General features: G+C 36.9%; 2 protein-coding genes across 4 annotated transcripts in view; one reads left to right on the top strand and one right to left on the bottom strand.

Moving 5' to 3' along the window:
• The window catches only part of LOC113227554 (ornithine decarboxylase antizyme), a 33,003-nt gene extending 18,135 nt beyond the window's left edge, over positions 1-14,868 (top strand). The window contains 7 exon segments of the mRNA XM_026460505.1: positions 3,692-3,793; positions 4,916-4,922; positions 4,924-5,020; positions 5,605-5,720; positions 6,297-6,392; positions 12,243-12,355; positions 14,566-14,868. Coding sequence (XP_026316290.1) covers positions 3,692-3,793; positions 4,916-4,922; positions 4,924-5,020; positions 5,605-5,720; positions 6,297-6,392; positions 12,243-12,355; positions 14,566-14,722 — 688 coding nt within the window. The 3' untranslated portion in view covers positions 14,723-14,868.
• A 4,972-nt stretch (positions 14,869-19,840) lies between these two features.
• Positions 19,841-25,069, bottom strand: LOC113227619 (dihydrofolate reductase-like). Of its 3 annotated transcripts, none has more exons than XM_026460584.1 (4): positions 24,914-25,069; positions 23,565-23,736; positions 21,291-21,401; positions 19,841-20,091 (listed from the first exon to the last, which is right to left on the bottom strand). In XM_026460584.1, exons 1-4 carry the CDS (start codon positions 24,997-24,999, stop codon positions 19,900-19,902), a joined length of 561 nt encoding a protein of 186 aa, XP_026316369.1. In that variant the 5' UTR covers positions 25,000-25,069; the 3' UTR covers positions 19,841-19,899. The 3 variants fall into 3 exon arrangements, with proteins under 3 accessions (XP_026316369.1, XP_026316370.1, XP_026316371.1); XM_026460585.1 differs by lacking the exon at positions 24,914-25,069 and adding an exon at positions 24,643-24,685; XM_026460586.1 differs by lacking the exon at positions 21,291-21,401.
• Positions 25,070-27,930: the final 2,861 nt, after the last annotated feature.

Genomic DNA, 27,930 nt, shown 5'->3' on the forward strand with positions numbered 1-27,930 from the left:
CCGTCTTTTTAAATCACACCGGATTTGTAAACCTGTTTTAACGATTCGGTTTGGGTTATACGTGTTAAATTTTGATGAACTTTGGTATAGAGATAGACGGAATCTATGTAGGAGGACATGGGCTTCTTTTTGTCACAACAATAAGTCTTAAAAGGAAATGGGGGGATGAAAATTTCACAAGTAAGTAGTACAGTAGATTTCTCGAAGTATACAGTAGTAGTAGAGCTCCATGTGAAAGAGTTCGTCCAGGGAAGTACTGCCATTTTACCTATTTCTGCCGCCAAGCAGTATGTCAGCATTACTGTGTTCCGGTTTTGAAGGGTAAGGGTGCTGGTGAAATTACAGGCACATGGGACTCGTGAACTTAGTCTAGGATGACGGGCGCGGTGGCAGTGTCCGTCAGATCTTTGCGATTTAAAGCTCTGCGTGGCACTGCAACTGTTATAGATAGGCGTGTAGCTTACCACCAGGCGCACGACTTGTACGTCCCGTCCTCTTAATGTTATACATAAAAAAATATTCTAAGTCACGAACCACCACACCGGGCGCCACAACCAACCGGTTGACCAGTTGAGTTGTTAATCTTTCCTTTATGACCACTACCAGGTTCTAGAGGAAACCTGTGTTGTACACATATTGATTAATTTATTGCGTATATTAGTTCCCATGAGTTATAGTACAATTATGCGCATTTTTATCGCAACAAATTTGCTGTGACTTCCTTGATCGTAGAGCGAATGTTATCAGTTTTCTTCGTTATTTTGTTCTACGGTCTTATTCATTTGCGTCGTTTGTGGATATTTTAATTTTCTCTAAGGTTAGGCTTCAAAGCGAAAAGAAGAAAAAATTAGCATAAAATTGGGTGGTACTATATCGGGAAGTACGGACGTTTGTCTGACGCGAAACCTTTGCATTCTTTAATCTCTATATCCACATTGATCTCTTTCTTTACAATCTCTTTTGTTGCGTTATGGTCTAAATTTCTATTATGTTCTGTCAGATATTCAAGAGGTTTAATGTCGGATTCGCTCTGGACCTTTTGGAGGGAAAAGTGTCGTTTTTATTTTGACTTTCAATTATTTTGTGAAATCTAGTTTAAAGTAGAATAGGATAGTGCTATTGTGCCTTAATCGAAGATTAAAACGCGAAATTATACGAATCTCGAACTAAAATACCCGTATCGGCCCGTTCTAAGGAATCCCGAGTCAATCCAAGCACGCCGCCTCAAATTGCCTATCCTCTTTGTGGCGGCCATATTTACAGAAACATAATTAAACTTCATGTTTAGGCTGATGATGGCTTTGCTAAAGCCTTAATAAATTTAAAAAAAAAGGTTTAATGTCAAAATCCATTGAATACTTAGTCTATGGAAAAACAAATACCTTTAAGCTCGATTACTGACACTGGCGATGATCGCCATATTTGTAAAATGGCACCGATAATAATTAAAAAGAAGACGAATTTTTACATTAGAGCGGTTACACACGGTAACTTTTGGCAGCGATGCAAACGCGATGCAGTCTCTAATCATGTACCTTTACACACGCGAGCGATTTTAAGCAGCAATGCAATGCAAGCGCGCGACTGCATCGTTACAAATCGACTCATCCGTAGAACAAAGATCTATGTGCAAGACTACTTGTTCTCAGGATAGTACATTTCGTTCGTTCTTCTTCGCTGGGGATGTCAGATCGACTGTTGTTTGATTTTATATTTCTGAAACGAAATAAGGTATATAAATTCTCAAAACAACTTTGCATGGGCCTTAGTTTAAATAACGAAATTATTCTCGTATCGTAACGTCCTTAATATCTTTTCGCTATATAATCACAACGGATTCTGTTCTTTGGATGAGTCGAAATGCGTGATTGTCGTGTATTTTAATGGCGAATCTGTATTCCATTTATTAGACAACACCATTTAAATTCCTTTGAATAATACAAACCCTTGAAATCCAGTTAAAACGTAAAGGCTAAACAAATAGAGCGCATTTTGCCATGACAGACGCATGCGGTCGCTGCGCGGCGGCAACTCGGGCCCCGCTCTTCGACCGCGCGGGGAGAGCGCGAAGAAATTCGTGTCTAATAAATGCGCCTTTAGGATGTACAGGCGATTGCATCGATGTAATCGCGCGTTTGTACGTTTGTTTCACGAACTGACGTTTTCATCGCTGTTAAAAGTCACCTTGTGACCACTCTTAGTCTTTCAAAAGTGACACTGGCTCAAGCCTATTGACCGCCATTAAGGAAATAATAATAAAGCCCCGGATTCTCTGCAAATTTCATGTTGACTCTGTGTTTACGTGCTTACGTAATATAGCGTGTATTGTTATTTATCAACACGATAACAAGTCATGACTTAAAATAGAATTTTTGGTGTTTTCCTTAGCTACAACTGTGAGTCGATAATTCTACACAAAATCTTCTATGAAGTGATAAACTGTTGGTGAATTCTACTTGAATGCTGTACTGCGACTTATCATATCAAGGGGTCGAAGAAAATACGATGTACAATTGCATTATATGATCTCAAACCAGGGAATTGGTCGATGTCTAGTTGAGGCAACTGGAGACAACCGGTACAAATTTGCAAGTTTCCAGTTGCGGCAATTAAGAATTTTCGCCGAAACTCTCAACGGAAGTTGCTACGTCTGTGCGGTTTCTTGAATTCATATGAAAATTAACAGCTAGTTGCGGGTTGCCAGTTGCCGAAACTCGATTATCAAAGTTGCTCCATCTGCGGAGCGCCTAATACTATCTCAAATCTGCTAATACTAAATCATCTCAACTGTATGTCGAGAGTCAATGGCATGATTTTTGTTGGTATTCTGGTAAAAGTTAAGTGTAGTGGATTCATGGATCAGTGGCTATCGAGCTACTATTCAACTGCCATTGGATTTTTTTTGTATTTTGCTTTTCAAATGACGAGTCGATGACACAGTCGCGGGTGCCGTGGACACTCACATAGACAATCACAAATTACACCCAAACTCACAAGATAAATAAATGTAGGCCATATAAATATTTCTCCCGACCCGGGAACCGAACCTGGAACCTCTGCGTGGCAGTCCGGCATGGTAACCGTTCGGCCACGGATGCAATTAAGTGATATGTTATATAATGTTCCTATTAACAATATTTTATAAGTGTTTTCTCTATTTTACTAACACGTATTGCCTTGTTATCTTATATTATGTACCGATACGGTGTCTCCCACACCGTACCGGCCCTATCAATGCGCCGGCGACTCCGCCCGGCCAATCAGAGCCCCTGAATTATTTACGTAATTCTACTCTTATTTGCTCTGACCGGTCAGTCGCGAAGTGCGAATCAAATATTATTTTTAACTATCAAATGTTACCTTTAATATAGTTCATTTATAATTTGTCCGTAGATCAACTGTTATAGACAAAACGGCTAATATAACGTAAACAAAATTATCGTTTATTTAAAAAAGCGCACTTTTACAATAGATCAGTAATATCTTTCAGGATGAAATAATATTATCCATTTCTTATACACTTACTACAATTTTGCAGAAACCAATACTGTCAAATCACATACAGAACCTTTTTGAATATTTGTTACTTAGTAACAGTTATCAATATAACGTAGACAATATTTACTCTTACAAATGAACTATTGAAGATGGTATTGCGTAGTATAACAGATGTATGTTTGTTTGTTTACAGTGGTGACGGCGCGTCGCTGAGCACGGCCGGCAGCAAGCGGTCGGCTCTGTCGGCGTCTGACGCCGAGTGTTTTTCGCTGTGCCTGGGCGCCGGGCCTCTGTGGTAAGAAACTCACTTGATTTTGGGAAATGCGTTACGCATACCGCTCGGCTTGGGGGAGCATCGACCGGTTATGTGGGACTCCAGGGCGGCAGTCCCGTATATATACTTGCGCATACTACTGGGACGTCTCGGCGGATGGCCCGCAAGGAGCCGGCCCAGTCCTTTGGACTTGGACTTTGGACAGCGCCTCGGGCTCCCTTAGTCTTGGTGGAAGGGGTACCCCGACTCCAATCTACGGCGGGGGAAGAAGGCCGGCAGGGAAGGGTATTGCCTCGTTCGTCTTCCCGGCCTACGACTTCGAAACGGGTCAGAGAGGGGTCGTCCTGTCTGGAGCGCTCCGCAGCCTCCTTCTGCGAGATTACTCTCTCGCAAAAAGAGGCCATAGCCTCCCAGCACCTCTCGCTGCCGAGGATTGCGCCCACGATTGTTGGCAGCGAGAGATCTCTTCCCACTATGGCAGTCAGGGAACTGCCCGTCACACTGAGTTAACAAGTCCCAACCGGTCGTTTTGTTATTTTAATTAGTAAAACTATATCAAATTTTCTAATGCAATAACTAAACCTAATACCTGGCAAATGCTTATACCGTGTTTTGATTCTGGTTGCTACATTAACTTATGTTATAAATATTCAGAGTTAGCTATGATATAAAATATGTAATTCATAAGTTGTGATTATTTTTACGACATCAATACATTAGTTGCCATAATTACCGTACCTAACACTTTACATTTAAAAGAAAAATTATTTAAGGGCCACATTGATTTGTGTTTTTGGCTCTCCTGTATAATTTATAAGCACTTACTATAATAGGTTTTTTCTATAATATCAAGTGACGAGAAAGACACGTCGTGCGCCTGATGGTAAGCTACACGCCTGTCCATAACAGTTCCAGTGCCACAAAGAGCTTTAAATCGCAAATATCTAAGGGGCACTGGCACTGCGCCCGTCAGCAATAGGTAGGTAATGTGGCAGTCCCTAGACGAACTCTTTCTCAAGGAGGTCTACTGCTACTAGGCTAGGTTTTGTTATGGAGCAGTCGAACCGCTCCCCACCGTGATCAATATAACCCACATCCTATAAACCTAGTTAAAAATTAAATTCAATCATTGTTTATCCACAGGTGGTCCTGATGTCCCTGTACTCGGCGCAGCACCGCCCGGAGGGGTGAACAGCGGGGCCTCGAGCCCCGCAACCCCCGCAACCCCCACTCACGACGACAACACCCGTAAGAATTACACATTATTTTTATCTGCCACCTTGTGAAAACTGTCTGTGATATTAGTGTTTTACTTTTGGATCTTGATGTGGATTTATTTCTTAAATTCCCACTGAGAATACCAATGGGGTATGTTAGATTTTTTTTTCCATAAATACCCAGTGTGCGTAGCAATATTATGTAAACGTCGTTCTGTTTTCTCCAAAGCTTATTTCTTTAACTTGTTTATACAACTTTACAGGTAACCTCTTTATAGTACCGTTCCAATTCGTGCTATTATGACACCATATAAGCGTTTAAGACCGACCTAAGTGCCGTCTATTTATCACGGACCTGACACTGACAAAGGGAATTATTGAAAAACAGCTACCTACTATGTAACATTTGCTTCGCAATGAGGATTTGCAGAAATATATCTTACAATCCCCGTCCGTGGGCTTTTGTTTCTCAATGGGGTTTTTTGGACTAAACCTTGAAAAGGTAAAAAAGGTGGTCTTTGTCAAAAGCTTTAATATCGCGTTTGTATTTATTTTTGAGAAATAGATAAGTTGGAAATTCTTTAGATTTTAAATAAATGGAATTTTTGTTGGCAGGTGACTTGTTGAGCGCCTTACTATGGGCCAGCGCGAGCTCATTAAGCGGCAGCGCCGAGAGCATCGCCGAGCCCCCCACCCTGCACCCTGCGCTGCAGGCGCAGCGCCGCGAGCAGGTACTACAACTTGATTTTATTTTCAATAGAGGCTACCTCGGTGGTTGAGTGGCTTGCACACCGACTTTCGTGGTGTCGCCATCGCTGAGGTCCCGGGATCGATCCCCAGCTGGGTCAATGTAGAAACTAGCTTTTCTATATTATCTCGGGTCTGAATATTTGTGGTATCGTCGTTGTTACCCATTACCATAAGACGAGTGCTTTAGTTACTTTTAGACCAGAGGAACGTATGTGATTGTTGTCTGATATTTTATATTTTGTTATTTAATAGCAATAGCTAGTTTAGTTTACTTCAAAATTCTTATAAGTCTACTTTGTCTTCCTAGAGCTCAAAGCAGTTGACTCAAACTAAAGTATGTTCCTTTTTTCCCTACCTGGTCTTACTGTAATGTGTGCGGCTGTGGCATGTGCAAAAATATCCATTCAAATAATGTCACACCCGAAGTTAGGCTGTAAAGATTTTAAGAAATTCAAAATATTTGAAAACTAAACAAATACATCATACACCTACACATCGAATAACAAATATGGATGGAGAAAAATACTTAATGAATTAAAACACAAAATGAATTACAGGTGATCCGGCAGATCCTGGAGCGTAAAGACATACGTCCCGTCAAAGTGGAATTCAAAATTTTCCTCACGGAGACAACTATGACGCGTTGGGAAGCCGTGAGTATATTTACTACCAATAACGATCTGGGTGATTGCACTCTTGGTGCTAGATGAGTGAGTCCAGAGTTCAGTTTCTGAAAATCCTAGAACGGCATTCAGTCTTTTCATTTATTTATTTTAGAATTTAAAAAGATGTAAAATTTTCTTAGATAAACATGGATCTAAACGACTCTCAATTGAAGTGACAAACTGACACTTAGTGTGATTAAAAAATCTTAAATAAAATTACTATTTAACAAAAATTTGTGAAAAAATATTTTTTCAACATTTTTTAAAAACTGGTAAGTTGTTTAATAGGGACGGAATATGTTTCTCTAAGGTCCTATCTCCATAGTGGTCAGGGTCTGAATGGGGCTTTGGTGATGGGGGAAGTTTAGATCAGTAAAATAGCTTCATTTCCTATGTGTAACAATCGCGAAAACCTAAGAACTTGATTACAATATTATAATTATTTTTATTTACGGAGGTTTATCTGTGAGATTTCCCTGTCCATTCTCCTAGCGGGCATTATGAGCGTTTTTTTATGTTTTTAGAAATATCGTCAAGACATCAGCGGCTGTGTTTTTATTTGGTGATTTTTCTTCGTTTTTATGTGTTTCGATTTTTTTCAACTTTAGTTCTATTTATGTTAGGGAAAAAATCTTAAAATCCCCAGACAGGGGAAGGGCAGGGGGAATTTTGGTAATAAATCAAATTCTGATAGACATAATGCCGTTATAAGGTTTCTCGGGTTTTTATTTTGGATTACGGGAGCGACCACACTTACTTGCCGGTTAGAAACGCTTTTACGTCCCTCTAATAAAAGATATAAAAGAGGAAAATTTGTAGATTAAAATAGAGTGATATAGTGAAGAATACAATAATACATGAAAGATGTAGCTTGAAAGAGAATGTGGTGACTAAAATAGAGAAAGGGATGTTGCGGTGGTTTGGGCATGTGGAGCGGATGTATGTAAGAAGAATTACCAATCAGATTTATGATGCGAATGTGGATGGAAGGGTTTTGAGAGGACGTCTCAGAAGGACTTATATTGACTAGATCAGTGACTTGAAGTGACAAGAATAAAAGTTGTACGAAAAGGGCAGTTGATGTACGTGAGGTGCGAAAGTTGTATCCGGATAGAGTAAGGCGGAGTTCCGTGGTCTCTGTATACCCTTGCTTATGTATGAAAAATTTTTTTTTTCACTCTTCTAAACATAAAGATTTTTCTGAACTGCTCAAGCCGGTTCCATTTTCATAAACGTGATGCGTCCCTAAGGCATATCGACTAGAGTACATTATTACATACGTTTATTCTTATTTACATAAGAAAGTACATAACAATAGAAAGTACATAAAAAATGCACTATCTCTATTCACATTTCATTGTCGTACCATTACCACATTCTATAGCCTGTACAGATAATGATGTTTTAGAGCATTGTTTGTTGATATATGCTATTATTATACTACAATTTCAGTGCCTCCAGTGAAAAAGGGAATAACTCAAAATCGACACTTTTCAGGAGAGGCAAAAACCATTCTTTTATTGATTATTGGTTGATCACATTTATTATTAGTACTTTTTGTGCTTTCTAGCTTTAGGTATACATCTAAGCTTTCGTTTAATGGGTATTGGTTAAGCATTCAGTCATATTTTCTATATATTTTTAAGTTTTTTTCGAGTTGAGTCCTTGTTTGTAAATGCTTAGCGGTAGTAACACGACTTATGTTAACAAGCTTTAAGACATTCGACTTATTCCCTTAACTGCGACTGTTCTATAGCTATAACAATACTTATGATACTAAACACATTGATAAAAGACATAAAATCGTTAAAGGAATAAAACGAGTTTTCTGCTGCGAACTATTAACCAATAGCAACACGGTATAGTCGCGGGTATTACTAATCCTGTCCAGTGGAACAAACGGAATGCTCAGTTATACCCTTATATACATTGTGGAATAAGGGCAATAAGGCAATAGTCGCTTTTATGGTATATATATCTCTACTTAATCGTTAAACTTGCATATATTTTTTAAGTTAAGACCACTTGTACCTTTAGAAACGTAAAAAATGCCCGATAACTAAAATTATGCCTTTTAAAATTGATATTGTCTCCAGGGCTACTAAGTCTCTTGGATTCATAATGCGTAACTCAGTTTGTTTTTCAAAGCCAAAAACTCTACGGATACTATATTGTACATATGTTCGTAGTAAGTTAGAATATGCCTCCCAAGTTTGGAATCCGAGGTACCAGGTCTATATCGACAGAGTAGAACGAGTTCAAAATAAATTTATTAAATTCTTGTGTTATAAAATGGGTTAGTCTTATAATTCATTGGGTTACTTGCGTCTCTGTAAAGATCAGCGTCTATTACCATTATATGATCGCAGAAAAATCTGTGATATAACGTATCTTTTAAATATTATAAACGGCAAGGTTGATTGCATTGACTTATTGGGTGAACTCTCATTTAATGTTCCAACACGTTCCATGAGACACTACCACCCTCTTGTAGTTCCCATAGCGAGGACAAACTATATACAGAATAGTTTTATATGTAGAGCTAGTAGGAGTTTAAATGGTGTGCTAAGTGACTATGACCTGGATGTAGATATATTTAATTGTAACATTGGTGCACTAAAACGTAAAATAACAGATATATTAATTAATTTAATTGAATAACATGTGATTGTTGACGCACGTATGGGATTGCTGTATTTATTAGTTTTATTAGTCCAATGCTCGTGTTTAACTAACTTGTAGCTATAAGTGAAAACCTGTAATTGGCTTTATGTTTTTATTGCTGTTTCTTACTAAATATTTATAGCTGTTGGTTTTCCATGAATAAATAAATAAATAAATAAAAACAGTGAGTTATGCCCTTAGTGCAATAAGAAAAACGACTTTAAAAGACTTCTAGAGAGATGTCCTTTTGATGTGTTATGTAATCGATAACGCTGAAGCCAATGGTGCAATAAAAACAAAAAGGGCATAACTCGTCTTATTCCGTTTTTCACTGGAGGCACTGATTTACACTTATGTAGTCCCATTGCTGTAGGTTTTAAGTAACGTTTAAAACCAGAGTTGGAAGTGATATGGGGTCTGGGAAAAGGCATATTGTAGGCAGGCAGGGTGGAGGTGGCTAGTGCAGTGAGGGTTTCAGCGCTGCACTAGGTTCCTTCGCGTTTGGATACCACTTTCCACTTAACATCAGGTGGAGTGGAGTCATTTGCCTGTCATGTATAAAGTGATATATCGTCGCCTTACTTTTCACACTCGCATCTTAAAGCACAAAATTACTGAAATGCAAAAAATGGATTGTATTCATTGACCTATCAACAAATGGACGTAATACAAAAACCACGAAAAAATGTCCGAAGTTAACCTAGTATAGGTATGCAAACTGTGACCTATACAAACGTAGTGACATGTAACGAAATATAAAAAAACTAAAACATTTAATTTAAATTGTAACGTCATTGCAGTACTGCCTAATTTTGCTTGCAACAATTTAAGGGCCCAAAAACACCATATTCAGCTTCTACTGGAAATTTAACAAAATGCACCATATTTAGCTTCGACTGAAAATTACTTGAACACAAGAGTAATGGTGTTCTCGGCGAAATTTAATTTGAAATTTATCATGAGCTTTTCGGTGAAGGAAAACATCGTGATGAAACGTTGAAGAAGGTTCAAAGTCCTCGGAAAACGTGTGCAGTCCCCAACCGTCATTGGGTCAGTGTGGTGGACTGTCGCCTAAGCACTCGCCTGAGGGGAGACCCGTGCCCAGCAGTGGGACATATGAATGGGTTCATGATAATGATGAAATCTGCCGAGTCTAAGGAGGGTGAATCCGCCAGATCACATTTAGCTTGGTTGAGTTTTAGTAACCAAATAAAACAATTATGACAAATCATTCCTTTTTTATTGGCCCTTGAACTTAGTATACGTATTTTGAACTGAAAAAGTATTGAAAGTTATAAAAATACAATATTTAAAATGACTCATAAATTGGGGAAAAGATAGTGGCAAAAGAACGGTATCCCTAAAATCAGCTTAAGCCTGTCTAATTTAATTTATACGTTATTTATTTGATCTCTCTTCCTCGCGTATCATTACAACTGCTGTTAAAAGCGAGATGGACATATTTGACAAAAGTAAGATATTCTCCTTATTTTAGGAGGTTTATACGATGCAAACAAAAATCTTTCAATCAAGAAAAACACTTCAAATATCATCTAAAATACGTTCCTATTATTTATAGAGCCCCTATACCCGATTCTCCCTCTACGTATTATATGGTACTGCATGAGTGACAACCGCGCTGTCAGTCGAACAAACGAAGACTGTTGCGCGATTGACGCTCTGTATGCGATTTTAACGCCGTATAAATTATAAACAATTATAATAACTTTTTACTGTTTATTATATGAATCGTCGGATTCTTAGCTATATGAACGAGAATCATCACTTGAATCCTCATAAACATTAATTATTCATTCTTGCGTACACAAATTGTCACACGCAACATCATGATCGTAATCAAACAATGTCTTCTTTTTTGAACCCGCTGACATTCACGATTAAATGTCCTTCACAAATAAAATCGTTACAAAACAATCGAACCTGAAACGCATTAGGACATCACTAATGGATTAGAATTCGAGCTATCAAAAGTTAAATAAATGTTTAGACGGAGTATATGTACTTTGATATCATTTGAAGTAATATTGTAGAAACAAATGGTGTGGTTTACACCAGCTATGCGCAGGTAGCTTCAATTATACAAGAGTTAAGAGTCTATACATCCTCAAATGGTTCATCATCCTTTAGTTGGTTCCTAATAACAGTGAAGTATTGAATCAATCATTTTGGAAAAAATATATAGAAATGTAAAATAGATAGATAGAAAGATATAAAATATATAAAATTGAGGACATACTTTAATTACTATACGTTGTGAAAACACGATTCCTGAAAACACAAACTTACGTCATACTTTACATAATATACCAATTATTTTTATTTATATCAACCGAACTAAACAGAACGCGTATAGTATGCGATATACATTTTTCAAGTGGCTATAATTCGTTTATAGAAAAAATAAATTTTGAAATGAAGCCGGTGTCCCTGCAACTCGACTCAAACATAATGTCAGTACAGAGTACTAAAAAAACCGACCTCAAGTACGTGGAATTACATATAATTACCAAGTTTTATTGATTCATCCCCTAGTTCGCCACTATACGGGATTTGACACAGGAGATAAAATCGGTTCTCACTGCTCAAAGTATATTGAGATAGAAAAACGCCTTGAATTGGAGAATAGCAAAATCATCCATTAAAATAATGGCTCCTTATATTAAAATTTAGGTGCTATTTATAAAAATGAATCTTCATGTGTGAACAGCCACCCTCAGAGGTGAGAGGAGAAAATCATCCACGTCTAGGGACCACCATGGAGGTACCCTCTTTCCAATAAAAAAAGAATCATGAAAATTGGTTTCCATTTTTTCCATTCAGTCGGTGAACATTTTGATAGAAACATTTTATGAAAAGTTACAATGCGACCACATTCAGAATCTTCAATTAAAACTATTTCAGAATTTATTCAGAATAATATTTAAAAGTTTAATTCTTGATCGCAAGTACGTTCTCCTCTCTAGTTTGCTATGCCCTATACAGGGTCTACAATGATCTGTTTAAATATGAAGCTAGTCGTAAGATGCAATAAAATATTGAAATTGAACGAAGCGATCGAAATTCCTTCTATATGCGTCAGGCTTTCGTACGTGTTACATTGGAAAGAAAGCAGAATTCGTGCTAAGACTCTTAATGTTTGTTTATCATTTACAGGTGGTCCAAGGCAACACAATCTACCTGCGAGTGCCGGGGGTCCTGCAAGCCGGCAGCAAGGAAAGCTTCTTGCTCTTACTTGATTTCGCAGAGGAGAGGCTCGGTTCCACCAAGTTAGTATGACTATTTTTATAACAAAAAGCTGACCGTTGACTTTGAAAAGTCCGAAAATACATAATTTTGGGGATTGTCTTTATTGACATGTACGTATTGTCATTAACAGGAATTTGCAATTGTCGATAGATGGGGTTGTAAGGTTTTATCATCGATACTTATAGACAGAGATGGGCGCCTGAGTTTCAACTTGGCGCTTTCTTAACGTCCGATTTAAATCGGATTAAAATAAAATCCATTAACGCCCAAAATCGAGGGCAATAAATATTTACAACTAAGCATTTGTTTTAAGGCTAATTGTGTTCAAATTTAAAATTATTAATTACAAAATGATTATTTCTTTCTGATCTAGACGATTCGGTTTGCTTTTCCATTTAATCGATTCGCTTGAAAATTGCATTGAAATAAATCGATACAAAAAATCGTTAGATCGTATGCACTTCGATCTTCATAGAAACCTCTTTTTTATAATACTAAGTGACACGCTACGTACAAGTTGTGCGCCTGGTGATAAGCGACACGACTATCCATAACAGTTGCAGTACCACTTAGAACTTTAAATCGCAAAGATCTGATGAGCACCGCCACTGCGCCCGTCGCCCTGATATACAAGTGACAAGTCCCATGTGCCTGTAATTTCACCAGCAGCCTTACTGTTCTAAACCGGAACGCAGTAATGCTCACATTACTGCTTGGCGGCAGAAATAGGTAAGGTGCCAGTACTTCCCTGGAAGAACTCTTTCACAAGGAACTCTAAAAAATCGAATCATAATGTTCGCCCTTAGTAGTGAGAATTTACAAATCTACAAAAGATTTTTTACATCGAAATTTGTTATAAGTTTGTGATTATACTAATTTCCGTATTCGCTGTTTCCGCCAGTTTTTAGCAGAAATGGGTTAAAACCACTTTAACCGGCTATTTGGGTAAAAACTCAGGCGCGTTGATTGGGTTTTAACCCACTGCCAACTCTGCTTATATTTTCTGAAAATTATAAACAACGCCATCTATTGCGGTTTGATTGAAGTATAATAAACTCACAGACTTCAACAAACTGTTTTGAAAATTATGCCAATTTACCAGTGTACCTTGTTTGTATTTAGTACATAATATGAGTATGACGATAGGACGGTTCCTTGCTTACTTCGTGTCGTCATTACGCCTAATGCTGATGTGTTTAGTGCTGATGCGTGCTGACCACGCCCATGGTCTAATCGGTAACCTATCACAAACTCGAATTTTTTTTTCGAAATAACTTTTGTTCGAATTTTCATTACACCGAAAACCGAATTATAACGAAACCGTTGCTCTTTCAGGATATGTTGGATGTTTATCGCAAAGACACGATTAGGTTCGGTTAGGTTAAGTTAGGTTTAAAGGAAAAAACATTGTCCTCTCAAAGTTACTTTCGAGGTTGTGAAAATTCAAGCAAACGTTATTTCTGGAAAATGTCATTTCGCGCTACTGATAGGTAACCGTCTAATCACTACGTATATACGTTTTGCTTTGTACATCCGGGAAGATGGACGTCGTTAAATAATAGATGGCGTTGGCATCTCTTTGTTTTCTATACAATTTTTAGATATTTTTCAGAAATATACTCCCGGACACATAATTGGAGCCACTTTACATTGTCAGTATTAAATGTCCTTGGCTTAAATAATGTTTGATTGATCAATAACTAATTCAAGTTTGAAACTGGTGTACTAAACGTCATTTTCAAAAGTTTTTGTTGAAAATTTGAATTTGCGAAACCGGGGAAAACTTACTTCAGTGACAATAATTTTTTTTTATTCTAGCACTTTAAAAATAAAAATGCAAGATGGCTCGATTTATGTGTTCGGGAGCGAATTTCAAAAGGCAGTGTATTAACTTCAAAACATGTTTAAATAACAACATGAACCCAGAAAGCCAGAAGAAAGCACGAATTTGGAGATTTGTGTATGTATGTATAGGGAAAAATACTTCCCGTGTTAGCTGCCGGGGGTCTTATGAGCTGATGACTCTGTACTCATTATGTACTCTTTGGTGCTGACGTATGGGGAGTAACTCTGACAGAGACAAATAAGAGTAGAAAAAGTGAAAATTCGGGTGACATGGTTTTATTTATTTATTTACACTATATATAAATTGCACGTGTTTTAGTTTAAACTTTTTGTTCGAACAGAGCTTTCCACGGCACTAACTAACAACTATTTCTTTTCGTTCCAGCTGCATAATCTGCGTGCTAAAATCTCGGCCGGACCGCGCGACGCTCATGCGCACATTCATGTTCATGGGTTTCGCTCTGCTCCCTCCCGCATCTCCAATTCTGCCCCCCCACCTCGCTCATCCTGATTACCTGTTCCTGCACTACAACATGCAGTAGGCTCCTCAACTATAGGCTCTTGGACTATTATTGGTCAATAAAGTTAACAATACTTATATAAGCAAAGATCACGCGTACAGTAATGGCATTTTTATTGTCAGTATTTAATGTAATGCCATGCATGTGAAAAAAATGTATTTGGAACGCAATAGTCCCTTAGATGGCGCTAGCAGTCTTTACCATCGGTACTTGTAGTATCAATACATTGTGAAAATGATAAACAACGCCATCTATTGTGTATTTTTTAAAGTTGTATTAAAGGTTATCCAAGAAAAGAATTTAATGACCAATACTAGTACAAAATTTTTAGAAGTGACTTTGCACGCTAGAAAGCTTCATGGAATCATTACAGCAATACAATATGTACGCCTTAACATATTATTATACAACATACATGAATAATCATCATATTTAAACTATATTTACCACATACAAAACATTATAAGTAAGCAAAGAAAACATATTTACTGACTTTTTTGCTTTGACTTTTATTTTTATAGACGAAAAGTGCAAAGTCGCTTAAAGCACATTTATTTCTAGAATTTCAAAAATCTATTGTAGCAGTATTCAAGCACTATTGATAAAAAAAACACTGTAGTAAGGCGCCAACGAGTTAGATTTAGATGTTTAGTATTTACATATTTTATTCTTGCTATATTTTAGATGAAAAATTTTGTAAATCTTTTTACTGGATAGAAGGCAGAATATCACCTTTGTCTTTACAATCTTCTTAAAATGTGGCCTCGACGAAATGGCGGCATTTCCGTAAATTGCTTTACAAAATATTACCACTATTTTTTATTAAGACCCTGATTTCTTATAATTATTCTTATATTGTTCTGTGACCTAAACTACTCGTTTGTCATGAACATCCTTATTGACATAACATAAGAATAATTACAAGACAAAAAAGCATTTCATTTGTACAATACCAGGCTTTTTATTAAAACTGGCATTGTAGAAATTTTATGGAATAATATTTCCTTTACTGTTTTATTGTCTTTACAATTATAATAAAAAAAATGTGTATGTCGTCGTGTATTATGAATATTCACCCGCTCCGGGATAGTGCGAAAAAAAAATAAAAAAATATAAAAAATTAAAAAAAAAAACAAAAAATTTGAAAAAATGAACAAAAAAATGTTTGTAAAAATATTTCGCTACCACTTATCACATTTTTGTTTTAATACCACGTGCAGTTTTAAAAAGAAAGTTATTCCACGTTTTTTTCACTGCACCAATAATTATGATTTTTTCTTTTTACGTTCTTTAAATGCAGAATATTATTCATTATCTGTAACTTAGTGTACTATGTCATTTTTAAGTTGGCAGCAATGTCATTTTTATTCCTATACCCAAAAAATCCAAAATGGCTTCCAAATATTCGCTTCAATTTCAGACATCTAAAATTAATGTTGAATCCTACCAGTTGCTATTAATCGGAAGTATACATCTGTCAAATAACTTTTAAAATGTCAAAATGCCAACTTTTAGTGACATTTAGTTAGTTTTATGTTAAAGAAACCTTTATTTTAGTCTTAACTTTAGGTAAACTCTATAGGCAATACTGTTTAGTAATGTGTATAGATTTACTGTATTAGTATTTAGATTTATGACCGACTAACTTTCACAGTTACTGCCGTTTTGACAAGCTGAACTGTCATTCAGATGTCACTGTCAACTGTTCAAATTCGGAACGAATCGAAAACCGATTTCAACCCGGATACTGGCTAATTGGCCTCAGCGGAACAGAAGCCTAATACACCAAAAAAAAAAAAGAAAAAGAAAACCGGTTATATCCATTACTTTAACTAGCATTGAACTGACATTGGCGATAATCGCCATAATTTTTGTTATTATTCTTGTAAAACTGACACAAGCCTAGTTGCCGCCTTAAAAGAAATAATAACAAACGACAGCCGTCAATCTTATACAGTGGAGGATGGTTTCAAAAGGACGCAGTTATAAACAGTCAAGTTGCACAGGCAACAGCTACGTCATTTGAGTTGAGGCTAGACGGCTGTATGTTCATGAGAACCGTTATGAAAATGTGAAAGATCTTACGGCTGCAGCACCATCATAAATCCTTCTTTTCATAATATCAAACGTACAGTAACTGTCAAAATTAGTGAAACTTAGAATTTTTAGCTTTTAATTTTCGCAGCTGTCCCATTTGTGTTTCAGTATTTCTTATTTCCAAAGTATTAAGACCTTTTTGCTTTTACGTAATAAAATCACCGAAAATTTTTTGTGAAAAATTTTCACGAACGCAAATTTCGTGTGAAGTTTTGACGAAAATTTTAAAGGTGTTTAGTTGGGACAGTTTGTTTTGTAGTTTATTAATCGTAAGTTTAAATGTATTAATTGATAAATGATTAAATAACCTTAATCGAATTGTGTTTTTTATTCTGAATTCCTTTGTAATAGGCGTTTTTACAATACACTGACTACATTGCGGCTACAGTTAAGAAATCTCATATAGTTTGTGCCATTTAGAGTGGTTTCACACGGCGACTTAGCAGCGATGCAAACGCACGATTGCATTGATACAGTCGCTTATGTTGAATAATTATGTATCTAAAATCCTCCAAAAATATCTTTTTTTTATCTACACATGTGTCATAAACACTGATGTGTTCAAAAACCGCAAATTACGATCAGCATACAGGTAAACTGTTTTGTTAGAACAAATTTCGTATCTGTGAAAATGTTATTGCTTCATAATAACATCGAATTCGTTTTTATTAGGACATTCAAATTCTGAACATCTCCGAAAAACAAAACAATTTCATTCGACCTCAATTCTAATATCAGTCGAGATTACGTTTTAACCGAAATGAAATGTCAATAGCAAACAATTTGACAAATTTGTCACGATACTTGATATCGCACGATATGATAGTTGGGGCCGACTATTATTTGTCTATGAATTAAATAAAAACTACGGTTGCGCGAGAAAGGTTTTTATTTGCCGCCATTTTGCCAGTCGTAGCATGCGGTTCCTGAACACATCATAGAGAGCTTATAATATGTGTATAGATAAAGCAGTGTACGTAACTGTACATAATTAGGCATTAAAACACTCGCGTGATGTTTTTATGTGTATAAACCAACACTCGTGTTTTTTATGTGAAGAAATTGTTTCTGAGTGTTCGAAAACTAGTGGACTAATTTCACGAAAAAATAATTGAATATCAATTCAATAAAAATTTAACTACAATATCGTTACAAAAAATTCGCATTCATGTCTGCGCCGCAATATAAATTGAGCCTAAAGGTACCCTGGCTGAGTTGGCACCGAGTTGCCTTTCTTGTTTTTAACCGACTTCAAAAAAGGAGGAGGTTCTCAATTCGACTCGTTCGTATGTTCTTTTTTTTTGTATGTATGTTACGCGATAACTCCGGTATTTGTGAACCGATTTTCATGATTCTTTTTTTGTTGGAAAGGGGGTACTTCCATAGTGGTGCCATTTCATTTTGAAGAAAATAATCCACCTCGAAGGGTGGCTTTTTTTGGTATAAATAGCGCCTAACTTTAATTTAGGAGCAATTACTTTAATGCTTGATTTTGCTATTTCTTCAATTCAATGCGTTTTTCTCTCAATATACTTTGAGTAGTTTCGTAGTGAGAACCCATTTTTATTGTCTCCAGTGTCAAGTCCTGTATAGTGGCGAACTATGGGGATATTTCAATAAAACTTAGCAAATAGACGTAATTCCACGTACTTTTGAGGTCGGTTTTTTTAGTACTCTGTACTGAGATTATATTCTACTATGTTTGTAGCGCTCGGCGTTCAGTCCTTGTTGTAGAGTTCCCGACCGGTTACCATGCCGTTCTGCCGAACTGCCACGCAGAGGTCCCAGGTTCGATTCCCGGGCCGGGAGAAATATTTGTATGGCCTACATTTATGTCTCTCGTGAGTTTGGGTGTAATTTGTGGTTGTCTATGTATGTGTCCATGGCACCCGCGACACAGGGTTTCCCTAGTGCGGGGCTATGTTGAGTGTGTGCGTTATTATTTTTTGTGAAATTACTCCACTAGTTTGTTATAATTATTATACAAAGATAACTGTAAACTGCTGACAGCTGTAAAGGTGCCTAATTCGGTGACGAAATACTTTCATAGATTTCTAAAAGTCGCTAAAACCAAATACAAAGATCCGACAAACAAGCACATGGAAAAATTTGTGAGCGTGACCGTGGCTTAACGTCTGGCACGGTTGGCTAGAAGATCTCGGTTCGAATCCGGCCGGATCGAAGGAATTTTTCTAAGTGTCTTTGTTCTAAGGGTCGATCTTTGTATTAATAATTATAATGTATTGTTATTAACTACTCAACATTCATGAACATCTTCCATAACAAGGAAATTTCTGCGAAGACAATAGTATCCTGAAGCCTCAAGAAGGAAGCAAAGATTTATTTGCGTGTCCTGTTCTACGTCAATGTACTTACGAATGAAAATAATTGAATATCCAATTCTTCTAAACAAAGGAGCGACTAACTCTAAAATTTCGCGACTAGAACCGACTAATTCACGATTTTTTCTGGGTGCAATTAGATCTAAGCTAGGAGCCGCGGTTTTCGAGATTCAAAAATGATGCCGCCGGAATAAGCTTATTTCAGCGTGGACAGTAAAACACCTTAATAACTTCAAAACGGTGTAACGACTAAATTTAGTTTTTTACAACCAGAACCGACTAAATCACGACTTTTTTAGTGTAATCAGATTTAAGCTAGGTGTTGTGGTTCTCTAGATTGAGAAATGTTGCCGCTGGAATCAGCTTATTCCAGGGTGGACAATAAAACACTTTAATAACTTCAAAACGTCGTAACGACTAAATGTAGTTTTTTACGACTAGCACCGACTAAATAGCGACTTTTTAACTGGCTAATCAAATTTCGAAAACTCGACCATGGTCACGCTGGAATAAGGGATGCGATTTACTTGGAAAAATTACCAAAAATTGGCAACTTAATTGAAATTGCATATAGCCAAAGCCGGGACGTCATAGTGCCAAGGAGCAAGAAAAAAAAAACATTCATATATATACGTAGCATACAAATTAAACACATATGTATACCTGTCGCCATAGATACAACAAGGTATACAGGTGTACAGGTACCATATTACTTTAATTATTGTGATTTTATCTGTTTACAAAACATATCTCTTAAACTTAATTACATTTTTTATAAATTCTATAATAGTATGGTGTGTCTCCCTCTTGCTGCAAATCCTGAGGCACTCCATCTTCAGTCACCAGGACGAATTGACCATGGTCTATGGATGGGAAGAATGTATCACATTCAAATGACTTTTGGATCTCAGTAAGGTAAATTTTATCGCAAGCTGGGTGGACCATGGAGCGCTGAAAATAATAATAATAAAAAAAATTTGATACAACCCTTAGACATAATATATTAAGACAAGAAGTATAACTTGCTTGTAAAGTAAATGCCTTCACATCGCAAAGAAGCGTAGGGTTGTCACTTTATTATTTTAGCTGTAAAATAATTTGATTTTTTATGATACCTAGTGACTGGACTAACAAGCCACCACTAACAAGGACCACTGCGCGATTTTTAGACTTGGATTGGATATCGTTCTCGAATCGAAGGGCGCTTTCCGAGCTATAATAATAATAATAATAATAATAATAATATTAACGCACACACTCAACATAGCCCCGCACTAGGGAAACCCTGTGTCGCGGGTGCCATGGACACACACATAGACAACCACAAATTACACCCAAACTCACGAGAGAAATAAATGTAGGCCATACACATATTTCTCCCGGCCTGGGAATCGAACCCAGGACCTCTGCATGGCAGTCCGGCATGGTAACCGTTCGGCCACAGAGGCAGCCAACTATTAAGAATATTCCGAGTTGATTCGGATATGATATCGTTATTCGACAGCGTTTACGGAGTTAGTTGGTGACGTAGATAATAAGAAAAATGTATACATTTTTAAGACTTTAAAGGGCTAAAATATAGGAATGCATTATTAGTCTTGCATTAAAAGAAATTAATAAAATTGAACAAAATCCAGACTTCATAACTAACTGTGTCCTGAATAACGTTTGTAGCCTTTGCTGGTCGAGCAGTTCGAGTAATTTGACTGCCTCGGTGGCCGAACGGTTACCATGCCGGACTGCCACGCAGAGGTCCCAGGATCGATTCCCGGGCCGGGAGAAATATTTGTACGGCCTACATTTATTTCTCTCGTGAGTTTGGGTGTAATTTGTGGTTGTCTATGTGTGTGTCCATGGCACCCGCGACACAGGGTTTTCCCCTAGTGCGGGGCTATGTTGAGTGTGTGCGTGTGTGCGTTATAATTGTACGGGTTTGACGTCATGTCGGTTCGGTTTCGAATACGACAGTTTGACGTTCGATTCGAGTGTTGTGAATAAATATGAAAAGAAATCTGTCGTAAGGTTCAGAGTCGACCACACAGGACAGTAAGGTTGGAGGTGCCAAAAGAAAAGGTACCGAATAACTTAAGCTGTGACCTTCTAACTGGAGGTCCATGAGTCCATGGCTAGCCATGGAATGTGTAAATTACCTTATAAACCTCAGAGCCCCCTATGACCCAGGTAGACTCAATGTCCTGCCTGCCCTCAATGTGCTGAATGGCTTCGTCTAAGCCATTTACTACAACTACTTCTCGGGGTACCTGGAAATGAAAATGAATATTTTACGTGTTTGCTTATTTAAATATTCAATGCCGGCCTGGTCGTCCAGAGTCAAAAGGTCTATACAAAATTAATAGAGAGCGAACACCTTTTTTAATTTGCTTATAATGCAAGAAATATACGCTGACATAAGCAAGGTCATGATAAAATTACAATTTTAAAACATCATTTGCACACAGACTTTACTCTATGTTGCTGGTTTTTTCTTTTTAACCGACTTGAAAAAAACTGTATTTTTTTTTGTATGTATGTTACGCGATAACTCGTAATTTGTGAACCGATTTTGGTGATTATTTTTTGTTGGAAAGAGGGTACCTCAGTACTGGTCCCATTTAAGTTTGAAGAAAATATTCCACCTGCAAGGGCGCATTTATTCAAAATGAATTTCTTGTTTGAAATTGACACCGATTTGCCGCCGCGCAGTGACCGCGCGCATCTAATTGTCATTAGAGGTGGGTGATAAATAATGTCACGATGAAAAAATCACGATGATCGGCCGTCAAACAGTATCACCGTGACTCGTTCCGAAGGAACGACGTTCCAAAGTCACATAGGTGTTCCTCCGTTCCAATAGCTATCTCCGTCACTCACATCACGACATTGGTATTTGATACAATGCGCGATCTCCGTTCCGTGGTGACTGAGCGCGCCACTCGTAGTTCTCTTCAAATCAGGCCATTTCGGCGATGGGAGTGAGTGAGATAGGATGACTTTCTTTGCTCACTCACAAGGGTAGGTGCATATTACTACTAAAAAGGGCGGATGAAAAAAATCGGCAGCAGATACTATAAACCTATTTATTAACAAAGTAAAATATTTTTGTATATTTGTTTTATTGTTGGAAGAGTTGGTATTTTATATTTATGTATAATCTACTTTGTGTATTCTACTAGAAATATAATTACATGACACTTTATTGCTATTCTTAACAATCCAAAGATTCGCATTAAATAAGTAACAAACAAAATTACATTAAATACAAAATCAACTTTTTGAATGGAATTGTTTTTTTTTACGGTTACTATACTCGTCTGCCACGCAGAGATCCCGGGTCTGATTGCCGGGCCAGGAGAAATATGGTCTACATTTATTTCTCTCGTGAGTTTGGGTGTAATTTGTGTTTGTCTATGTGTGTGTCCATGGCACCCGCGACCCAGGGTTTCCCTAGTGCGGGACTATGTTGAGTGTGCGTTATAAAAAAAAAACTACCCAACCTTTGGGTAAACTATTGGGAAAACTACCCAACTACCTAAACCTACTAAACTACCCAACTATGTTAAAATTGTTTAAATATTATTGTTATTACTGCATGAATTTAAGTGGAATTGTTTGAAATATGTATTTTGTTGTTTAAATTTATTAATTTATTATAAAAAAGCCTTCTGCAATTTACCATGCTCTTACACGGAGTCAAATGATACTTTATTATAATCTGCCAACAGAAATTGTATGCTTTAACTGTGACATGTAAATAAATTATTTGACTCTGACATAATTTCAAGTAATTCTGTTTTTTGTGCTTACTCAACAGTCCATATTAATAGAGGTTACGAGGTTTATGAATTTAGCCAACGAAATTATTTGATTTGATGATAACTACAGGGCTCTACCCAGAACACATTGACCAGAACCAATTTATAAAATTAAAATTTTTTTCTGAGTGTTCCATCTTTGTATTAATGATTACAACAAACTAGTGGAGTAATTTCACAAAAAATAATTGAATATCAATTCAATAAAAATTTAAAACAAAGTGAATAGCGACATCTCTCGCCAGGACTAGTAGCTGTAAAGGTACTAACTGGATTATAAATCTTTCATAGATGGCGCTACGACTAAAAAGTCGTTGAAAAAACCAAATACAAAGACACGACGCAAGCACATAGAAAAATTCGTTGGGTCCGTTGGTTCGTTCCGTTGCTTAGTTGGTATAGCGTCTGGCACGGTATGCAAGAAGACGTCGGTTCGAATCCGACCGGATTGAAGGAATTTCTGAGTGTTCGATCTTTGTATTAATGATTACAACAAACTAGTGGAGCAGTTTATAAAAGTTTACAGAATATAATTTGCATAGAGTTAAATTGAAATCACAAGTGAAATGATGAACGCATTAAATACTCTATAAATGGGGTAAAAATACGTACTCTTTTTTTTAGCTCTTCAACACTCCTTGTTAATACAATATTAACTCTACCGCTCAATGGTCTGTACTTGTCTGGGATACAATCATACGTTTGTCGTCCCATGATTACTGCATTCTTCTTTGATGAATCTGTTACTCCAGATGTCATTTTACTAAAGTATGCCATTTCGTTTCTGAAATTTAAATAGAACATATTAATAGAGAAGCCCAGGCCTGGAATCGCAGAAAGATCTGAGCAGTGGTAAGTTTTATTTAAGGTAGGAGTCAAACGAGCTGACAAGCCACTTTATGGGAGGTGGTAATTGCCGTCCATGGACATTTTCACCACATGAGTGTTGCAAATGCCCATTGTGCCTTTTGAAGAACCCCATGTCATAGTCTAAAGAAAACACATCAGAAGGGATCCTTCTTGGTTTTATATGTCCGGCATCAAGTGGGAAGGCTCTACCCCTTTAGCGTGATGTTTTTTTATTATAGTACCAAGTGACAGGATGAACAAGTCGTGAGCCTGGTGATAAGCAACACACCTTTCCATGACAATGGTAGTGTCACTCAGAGCTGTACATTGCAAAGATTGGAGGGACACTGCCACTGTGTCGTCTCCCTGAGACATAAGTTGACAAGTCCTAGGTGCCTGTACCAGCACTTCAAAACTGGAACACAGTATTGCACACATTACAGTTAAGTGGCAGAAATAGGTAAGGTGGCAGTACTTTGTACTACAAACTGATTCACAAGTAGCTCTACTAGTGGAAATTAGACAGTAGTACAAGTTCCAAAGGTTGTACAAACTGTAAAAGCTAACACAGTTAGTCAACTTCTTTTCACATATTAAGGGGCTCAATACTGTTAGGGATTGTAAGTGGCTGATGATTATAGAATCTTAGGGTCGTATTCTAGAACTTTACTCAATGCTCAAGTCAGGATTGCATTTGAAACACAAGCACTGGAAATACGACCCTAATGGCAGGGACTTGAGAATGATTTCGAGTGCTTTAAACCATACTCAAATCCCGACTTGAGCATTGAGTAGAGTTCTAGAATACGACCCTTAGTGACAAATGAAATGACCATGATACCTGACATGGGCCCTACGTAGTCATGTAAGGTCTGAGAATCTGGCTGTAGCCGATTATTAGAATTAAACTAATAACGTATATGGAATATCATGTTGCCATATTCAGATATAGATAAAATGAGAATTTATTTGATAAGGGGTGTGTTTTTATGTCGGAATGTCGTCTTAAGGTTACGATAACGCGTGACCTATATGATTGAAGTTTATGTTACAACTTCTAGAAAAAGTAAAGGTTAGGAAGCTCGCACAGATGTAAATCTTAAAATACGTACTTGAGCCTCCACGGTAGGGTTCCATTTACTCCGATACCCATATTGTCACATGCTGCCGCTATCAAATTTAGTTTTACTTTGGACATACTGGAAATATCAGAAAAAATATTTTTGGTGTAAGGAACTACAAATACTTTCGAAAAAAACACTGTGAATGGCACTTTAATTTACACGAATAATGTATTTAAATACGTAGTTTTAATTTATCTTTACTATTTAACTGAAATTAAATTTAGTTATAATTTATTTTGGCATTTTCGTGAAAATACGCGCGAAAAACTTATAAATCGAGTTTTGACATTAGATTTTTTTAAGTTAATCGTGTGCGTTTACAAATATAGTTAGAACTTTTATACAGTCTACAAATAGTACCCTTAAGCTTTATAAATATGTACAGTAATCTGTACTAGGAATGGTTGTTGTACACTAAATTATAACTACGTAGCTACATAAATTTAAACAATATAATTTGTAATCACTTGTAAAGACCGGAAGTAACAATATCGGTGGCAAAAACTTGCGGTGTAAAACCTCAGATAAGTAAATTATGTTTCCATAAAATGTATGTATTGTGGTAAGAAAGTGTAACAGTTACATTAAATTACTAAATTAAATCGTCTCTGTTAGCATTAACCATTTTGTCGTGATTGCATTATGTTCTCAAACTTGCAAAGACGGGTAAAGCGGTAGCTGGATGTGTACAGCAGCTTTCCACTGGCATATAGGTCTAAAGTAACCGTGAAATTACTTTAACCCTCTAAGATCTGACTGCGTACTGCACCTATAATACACATGAATTCAAGACGTTTGAGACACAAAACTTCAAAACATTCTTTGTAAAACATCATTATCACTGATCATAATGTTTCCCAAACAGTTCGCTAAAACGCCGTTAGATGGCGTTATAAGTCAGAAAGCAGCAAACATGCTTAAGTTTCCCGCGTCAAACAATTTTTGTTACGCAGTCAGCCTTGACTTTGAGTTATCAACGATTTTCTCATTGAGGTTTTTAAACCTCAAACGTTGTATCACAAAATGAATTGTCTGGTTTTAATTTTTTTTTATTTTCAGAAGAAAAAACCTGACAGCTAAAACTGCGATTCCCGCGCAAACTATTTTGAATGGTGCCGAAGGATATAAACCGTTACTAAATAACTAGAACGAGCAAGGGTTTAAACGGCAATTTGGTTAAAATTCAATCAAATTTAATTCAAATAACAAGTCGAAGAACATAGTAGGTTAGTTGCCAGTTACCCCAAATAGCTAGACCGAATGTTTAAAATTGAGTAACGAGAGTTAGGAAAAAAAAGGTACTACGTGTGGGGACGCTGCTCTCGTGCACCCCGATTGGCGGCCTCACGATTTGCCTCGTGGGCACTGGATGATGAAGTTCCGGGTTCGATTCCCGATGGAACCAATTTGGGAAATCAACTTTAGAAATTGGTTCTGGTCGGAGTGTTTTGGATAGTGCTCTGAAATGATTTTCATTGTTCAGTAGAGCTCCTTGTGAAAGAGTTAAATTAGAACTAAACGGAAAACTATACATAATACAACGTGTATCGCGAGTGCCATGGACACACACATAGTCAACCACAATTTACACCCAAACCCATGAGGGAGATTAAATCAATTTGAATAATTTAAATTCACATTTAAATTTTACGTTGAGTGTGTGCAATGTGAAATAAAAATTTAAATTATATGTTGAGTGTATGCGTTATTTATTATTTATTTATTTGCTCATTCATTTAAATTATAGAAAACATTGTCAATTAGTAATTTTTTTAACTGACACACTCATAGCCCCGCACTAGGGAAACCCTGTATCGCGTTTGTCATGGACAAACACATATGTAGACAACCATAAATTATACCCAAACTCACGAGAGAAATAAATGTAGGCTATACAATTGTTTATCCCAGGCAGGAATCGAACCCAAGGCCTCTGCGTGGCAGTCCAGTATTGGCAACCGTTCGGCCACGGAGGCAGAGTACTTTGCTCACTGATCTATCTTCTAAGTGTATAGTGTTTGGGTACCCAAAGAATCCGTATTGGGGCCCCTTTTATTTACACTGTATATTAATGATTTGTCTATGACCACACAGTACCCATGTAACGTATTTGCAGATGATCTATTCATTGTTGTTTACAAAAAGCAGAAACTTAATTTAGAATTGGAAGTAAACGAAGCTATCAAAGGAGTAGTAAATTAATTGGAATGCAAATAAACTTGTCCAGAACTATGTTTTTACAATACTCTATTCGCAATAAAATTCTCGCAAAACACAATAGTAAACTTATGCCAGAGCCAATCATAACGTTGTTCCACGACATCATGCTCGATTCCATTTGACCTGGACAAAACATGTTTTTTTTGAAGTGTCACTCAGAGCTTTAAATCGCAAAGATGTGAGGGACACTGCCACTGTGCCTGTCACCCTGAGACATAAGCAGAGAACAAAAAAGAAACGAGAATGGACACTCACCGCCCCTATATATACCTATTTATTAACTAGGTAATGATAAACTTGGACACGCAATTTCAAATACCTTGGTTATCTTATTTAAAAGTACGTATCCAAAATACAAAATGTTTAAGAGCTTTTTATATATTTTTTAAATAAATCTTCAATATTATTCTAGTTAGTGAATTAATAAAAATATTATATTATATCGATATATATACCTAATGAGCATGTGTAATTATTTGGATTCTATTAAAAGAATTAGAGATAACAGTTGCCGCTCTGACCAAGTAGCGCAATTGTACGAGAAAGTGTTGTGGAACCGTGCCTGTCCACACACGCACATTTGCGCAGATAGTGCCTTACTGTATGTAGTAGTAGTAGTAGGTAAATAACTTTCAACCATTGTATGGAGTGTTGGGGTGTAACATAAGTTGAAAAGTCCCATGTGCCTGTAATTTCACCAGCACCATTACCCATCAAAACCGGAACACTGTAAGCGTACATTATTGCATGGCAGCAGAAATAGGTAAGGTGTCAGTACTTCCCAG

Source organism: Hyposmocoma kahamanoa, unplaced genomic scaffold, assembly GCF_003589595.1.
Source record: "Hyposmocoma kahamanoa isolate Upper Pololo Valley unplaced genomic scaffold, ASM358959v1 211, whole genome shotgun sequence".
Lineage (NCBI taxonomy): Eukaryota > Metazoa > Arthropoda > Insecta > Lepidoptera > Cosmopterigidae > Hyposmocoma > Hyposmocoma kahamanoa.